Below are 6649 nucleotides of genomic sequence, written 5' to 3'. Positions count from 1 at the left end.
CCATCAATAGGTTCAGAAATATGACTGAACCTTTCAAGAAACACCTTAATGCAGTGTTTTCCTCAAAGCGTTGGCCAACATCTTAGTTTAGGAGCTCCATCAGGCTTGTTTACTTGTTTTGTCTTTGTTTATTATTTCTAATAAACCTGGGGTATGTTTCACGAAGAAGGTTTAAAAAGTTCAGATTCAAATCCGCAAATCTAAATTGATCTAGCCTATAGAAGGGAACTCTGAGTTTTCGGTTTCACAGCGGCTGCTATCAATTTGTTCAATCAATTTTAAGTAGGTCCTCTCAGAGTTAAGCACGTGTGCAACCTATTCGACAAGTCACTATGACGACAGGCAACAGAAGGTTCTTAATTCACCAACTTGGAACTAGAGATGTAGAAATGCAGAAATCCAAAAAATGTATAAAAAAGGAGAATATAATTAAAAGACAGAGGAACAGTGCTACAGCTACAAAGAAGAGGAAGGTGGCTAAGAAGAAGATTGCTCGAGTTAAGTTTATATGTTGTTCCATTTGTAGATCACTAAAATAAGATTCCTTGTGATCAAAACCCCACTCCTAGACCTAACTATAATTATATATTTTCTAAAATACATTTTTGTAGCAGAAACTGAATATTAGAAAAAATATATATACTAGTAAGAATTAAGTTTTATTTATCTAGAAAGTAAAATGTTTACATTTTAATTGGCCATTCTCACATTTATTAGCTTTATTGAAAATGTATTTATGATATCTGAAAAAAAAATGTCATAGTTAAAATAATACAAATGCTGAACAGTAATATTAGGAATATGGGGATCTGACATAAATTTATAGACAACCAGAGTGTTCATTCTAGATGTGGAGAATGTACTTTTGTTTGAAATGGTAATTTACACAAAGAATTTTTTTTTTCAGATATCAGGAATACATATTCAGTAAAACTAGTGTATCTGAAAACGGCTTGCCATAGTTCTATCGGCTTGCAAAACTGTATTTTTGCAGATTTTGTCTTTGTTATTATAAGCATATAATAGCCAATAATTACACTATAGATCATCGTAGTGCCACAAAACTATTAGCACACATAGATAACCTCATCTAGTTCAGACTAAAACTCTTACTTTGGGAGAATGTGCTAAACTCTATTTTTTTTTAGATCTTTTCATTATTATTAAAAGCAGGCCAGGTGTGCAATCTCTGCAACAGGAACCACAGCACTGAGCATTGTGTGCACTGCACAAAGTATACCTGTTGCAAATGCAGGAGGGACTCACCTTTGGTTTGTAAAAACTGCTAAATGGGACAATTGTAGCTTCATATGTAGTGCTTTTCCTTGGGTGAAATAAATGTTACTCCAATACTGAAATCATACTGTTTGTCATTCTCTAAGTTGAAATGTTGAATGACATGAAAAGGCTAAACAAGACATAATACAATTAGTCTCTGAGTAGTTCTTTCTTTCACATAGTGAGCTTTGCGATATAAATGAGTGTGTTGGTGAATGGACAATATAAATAAGCTCTGCCTTGCCTTGTTGGTAAAGCATCGTTATGACCTGTTCTCAGCTCAGGAACTAGGACCTGTATGATATCTGGTTGTTCAACAGATTTAGATATGACTTATCAAGTTATTCCTGCAAAAAGGTCTGATGTTGCAGGGGCAGGTAATGTAAAGTGTTTGAAGCATGCTCTTGTTCTGATGCTAGTTTGTTTCAGCCTTTATCCAGTCTCATGTAGGAGGGCTGGCCATATCAAAGGTTATTTGCATTACAACAAGGACAGTTAGCAAGGTAGAGTGAATACACACTTGAAGAGGGGAGGGGGGCTTGCAGGAGAACTGAAATTCTCTGGGACATCTAGTGTTAAATAACCAAATTACTGTATAGTTTTTACAATGTCACTTTTTTTAAAGCATATACAGTATTAAAAAAACCCTCAAATTTCAGGGTTACTTTGATTCAAATTAGGGTTGCTTCATCATCCTCAAAAATAAGCTAAAAACGCCTATGGCTGTGAATGAGGTTGATCTGATTGTTTGGTGCGGGAGTGAGGAATAAAACCACCGATTAAGGTTTATAATTACATTTTTGTAAATCAACTTGAATATTATTTCTGTTATTTTTATAAGTAAAGAAAACACCTCCAGATCCATAAAACTTTCGGCAAGTGCTTTTTTATTTTTGAGTGATTCTAAAAGCTCCTACTAAAAACTACTCTGTCATTTTTTTATTTTTGGGAACTTATTAGGTTGCAAGGTAGCCATAAGAAGTAGAAAACCTTCACTGATGACTTGAAGAAAAGCGCAAGGTTTCGGGGATCCAGCTGATCCCTCACAAACAAGCAAAGAAAGCAGCCAGCGGGCAGTGAGTAAAATCAGCTGATCGAGTTTATCAATAACAGCACCGCTGTGCTGTAGAGGAACAACTGGTCACTACAGAATGAAAAGTTGTTGATTTTGGAAAAGGATGGTGGCATATAAGGATGCTGGTTGATTAACTTTTTCAAAAGTGATCATTAATTATGTTAAAACCTGAGACTATGCCTACGTCTGAGAACATCAGCTGGCTAGGGCTAGCTATAGATGCCAGGGAGTAGGACAGTGGTACATTGGAGAAGCAAAGCCAACCATGGAGGCAGAGCTAGGAGAAGCTACGGCTGGCTGGAGCTGGCCTCTGTAGCCTAACTGCGACCGGTGAAAGGAGTAACGAGTGAATCAGCAAAGTTTGCCTGGGCAGATGCCGGCAGAGCTCCTCTAAAGAACAACCCCACTTCAACCTTTGTTAAAAAATTTCTCCATCCATCATTTTTAATAAGAAAACCTTGTCTCCGCTGTGCTCCTTCACTCCACTTCACAGCCACATCTAGTCCCTGACTGGATTTCATGACACAAATGTAAACAAAGGTTCAGATTTTTTAACTTCCTTCGTAGGCAAGACAGGGATAAAATATCGCTGACCTCGCCAAAATCATGCAGTTCACCACCCTACATTGAATTGGCCAACTTCTCCTTGCTAAACTTTGCACAGCTTTTTTTCCGCTCCAAATCCGCCCTCTGCATAAAATAACATGGGAATCATTTGCTCCATCAGCAAAATTCGTGTTTAGTGTGAACATACCTTTAGATTGAGTATTGGATTTTTTTTTATTAATTACACAAATCATTACACAAATAGCAAAAAATATATAGAAAAACGTGTCTGTCTTTGGGAAAGATATTGGGTAAAACATGTTTTAAATAATATAGAAGACTTTTACAGTTTAACTGAGTTAATTATTTTTGGAGGCTGAGGGCCACGGGTGAGTAAATGCCTTTCAGGCCATTCCGGTTTGTTTGAATGTTGAAATTTTCCAAGCATTAATTTAAGAGAAGAAAGGACAAAGCTTGATTAAGAGTGCTATTTATTGATCTCCAAATATATATACTATCATTATACTCACTAGGAAGCCCCTGTTTACATATTTACTCACTCCCGAAACCGCCCTCATCTAAAACTAAGCATAATTAGATTAAGAATTTGAAGAGTTAAAATATTTCCAAATGTGGATATAACTAGTTTCATTTACTCAGGTAAATTTACTTGGGTAACATTTAAAAAATCATTTATTTTTTGGAGTACTCTTACTGTACCAAACTTGTTAGTTGAGTAATATTCTTGAAAAGCATCGCTACTCTTACTTGACTGGAATCTCTTACAACTTTGTCCGCTGAGAGTAAATTTAACTATTCCAAGTTTAGGAGAAGATACAATAAGATATTATCAGTGATAGTTCCTTACCCTTTCCTGACATATATAAACTTCTCACGGTGATGATTGGTTTTATATAAGTTTTATGTGGAAAACCTAATTTGTTAAAATTATTTCTTCTGCATAAATTTGTTTCTGTATATTCATGACATTTATTTATTTTTTTCGTTTTATGTACTTGAGTCTTTGAAATACCCAAACTTGCTCACAAAGTCAGTCTGCATCATTTCTAACCATTAAATCAGATGTTATATTGTATCCAAGAACTACCCAATATTTGGGTAGCCTTTAACAAATACTTTTTCACTTCTCCTGGATGGCTACTTTTTACTTTTCCTTGTGTAAAAAAATGTCAAAAAGTTCTACTCCTACTTGAGTACGTTTTTGGGGTACTCTGCCCACCTCTGAATATTTCAAAACCATGGACACCATTTCACACACAGATACACTTATTGACACGTAATGTCACACTATCCCTGTTTGGAATTTCTACTGACTTCCATTCACATTAAGTTCATGTATGGTCTATCCCCCATGGAGGACCAACTCTGCCATATTTAAAATAAATACTTAAATAAATAAATGCTCAATAAATAAAAGCGCATACAATTAATTGCTAGCAAAAATACAATAAATAAATAAATGTAAGTAGAAATTAAATTATACAGTGAAACATAAATGTATATAACTCTTTTATTAGCTTCTTTATTTATTTGCCTTTTGTAATATTTACCTTATTTATTTTTCTGTCCTTTATAATCTTCAACTTTATTTTTTAATTACTTACAATATTTTTGTCTGTTTTATTCTTCCTTTGTATTTTTTTACCCTAGTTATTTCTTCGCCGCTATTTATTTCTGCCTGCCCTTTTTACATTTCTGTATGCATTTCTGCCTCATTATGCAAATGAGGAGGGGGTGTGTCCTAGAGAGTCAACCTCTGCTCATTGGATGGCAGCTCATCTTCTTAACTCACAGAGCTCAGAGTATTAAGTGAAATGTTCTCTTTTCTGTTGCTGTTGTTGAATAAAAGTACGTTTTCAGATTATTTGAGGCGAGAACATTATACTTTTAAGCATCACCATATGGCCCATTCACAGATTCAATGCGTAATTAAAAAAAAAACTTTCCGAACTTGAGAGGACCGCGGCACCAGCGGAGCTCCGAAGCTAACGGCAGCCCGTCTGCAGCGGCCCTCTCTCGGCATAGCCGTGTGAGAAGGACCGCTGGGTATCATGGCGATTTTTTGTTGTATTTGGCAAAGTTTGGCAAACGGGTCCCTACTCGCGTTCTAATGACTTCAGACTCGACTTCAGACTCTCCTCTCCTAATGTAGATTCGACCGACGCAGTAAAATGTTAACCAACCAATGAGCAGAAGTTGACTCTCTAGGACAGCCCCCCTCCTCATTTGCATAATGAGGCAGAAATGTAAAAAGGGCAGGGAGAAATAAATAGCAGCGAAGAAATAACTAGGGTAAAAAAATACAAAGGAAGAATAAAACAGACAAAAACATTATAACATGCACATAAATAAATACTTAAAAATATAAGTAATTAAAAAATAAAGTTGAAGATTGTAAAGGACAAAAAAATCAACAAGGTAAATATTACAAAGGCAAATAAATAAAGAAGCTAATTAAAAGAATTATTTACATTTATGTCTCAATGTATAATTTAATTTCTACTTACATTTATTTGTTTATTGTTTTTTTTGGTGGCAATTAATTGTATGCTTATTTATTTATTGAGCATTTATTTATTTATGTATTTATTTTTAAATATGGCAGAGTTGGTCCTCCATAATCCCTGGCCCCTACTCTAACCCTAAAACACTCACATCAAAAAAAAGAGAGGAGAACTAATCAGAAGTACCTTTAGGTTCCCCAAAATAAAAAAAAAATATTCCTGGAAAATGGTCCCCATAGGACAACAAAAACATGGCCACTCTATACACTTAACTATATATAAATACATATATATGACTAGTTTTATTTATTTAGTTTTATTTAGGTAAAATATATACTGTATTTAACTAGTTAGGCTCTGGATCAACATTTTGGAGCATCATCTATTGATTATTAGTTCGTCCCTTATACCTGCCCGTGGAGCCGCCCTTGTAAACTCAGATACTCACCTCCAGAGTTTTCCCAAAGTTTTGCTGAGCTCCGCATTGTGGAGGTGCGGATACTGGTCCGCCAGCTTCCTTCGCGCCGCCTGCGCCCACACCATAAAAGCGTTCATCGGCCTCTTCACATGCGGCTTGTTCTTCATAGATCCATTTACACGCACGGGCATCGGAACAAGGGTCCAGTCGTAGCCCTTGAGTACCTGGGACACAGCCTCGCGGATGCATGCAGGGAACTTGTCGTCCTCATCCTTTTTGAAGTCGCCCAGCAGTGCCTCGTCTGCACGGCGGAGCGCGTTCTCAGACGGCCGGGTATTCTCTGCGTCAGATCCCGAACCGGATGGGCAGGGGGAACCCACTGAGCCCTCCGACAGGCTGGGGCTTGGGGAGTCAGATAGACATTTCTCTTGTTCTTCCGTCATCTTTAGAAAGGGGTCGAGGAGATCCATGCGCAAAACTGCGCGGTGCCGAAATATGCGTGCAATTTGAGAGGTCTTGTTTACTTTTGTTTGCTAAAAAAAGAATGAAAATCTGAGCCAGAATAACCTAGGAAAACCCTTTTTAAGAGAAAACGCAAAAAAAATGGATTCTCAGCTGCGCTGTGGCCGTGCGTAAAACCAGATCGGGAAGGCAAGGGTATCTGCACACATCAATGGAGCTCTACATGCAAGCTGGTATGAGTTTATTTGCAGCAGGAGTAAAACGAAGGGAAATGTTAAAGACCTCCTCTCTTATTCCGAAGTTAAAAAAAAAAAACCCTGAAAGCGCTCCTGTGCTTTGAACTGC

The 6649-nt window shown here is 36.8% G+C and overlaps 1 protein-coding gene across 1 annotated transcript in view; it reads right to left on the bottom strand.

The window, feature by feature from the left end:
* Positions 1–6365, bottom strand: part of LOC107093507 (transcription factor Sox-9-A-like) — a 9296-nt gene extending 2931 nt beyond the window's left edge. The window contains 2 exon segments of the mRNA XM_015388611.1: positions 4024–4049; positions 5861–6365. Of these exon segments, the coding sequence (XP_015244097.1) occupies positions 4024–4049; positions 5861–6312 (478 nt within the window). The 5' untranslated portion in view covers positions 6313–6365.
* Between the last annotated feature and the right edge of the window lie 284 nt (positions 6366–6649).

Source organism: Cyprinodon variegatus, unplaced genomic scaffold, assembly GCF_000732505.1.
Source record: "Cyprinodon variegatus isolate N-32 unplaced genomic scaffold, C_variegatus-1.0 Scaffold429, whole genome shotgun sequence".
In the NCBI taxonomy this organism is placed as follows: domain Eukaryota; kingdom Metazoa; phylum Chordata; class Actinopteri; order Cyprinodontiformes; family Cyprinodontidae; genus Cyprinodon; species Cyprinodon variegatus.
Note: the sequence above shows the minus strand (reverse complement) of the source record. Positions and strands in the feature narration are given on the sequence as shown.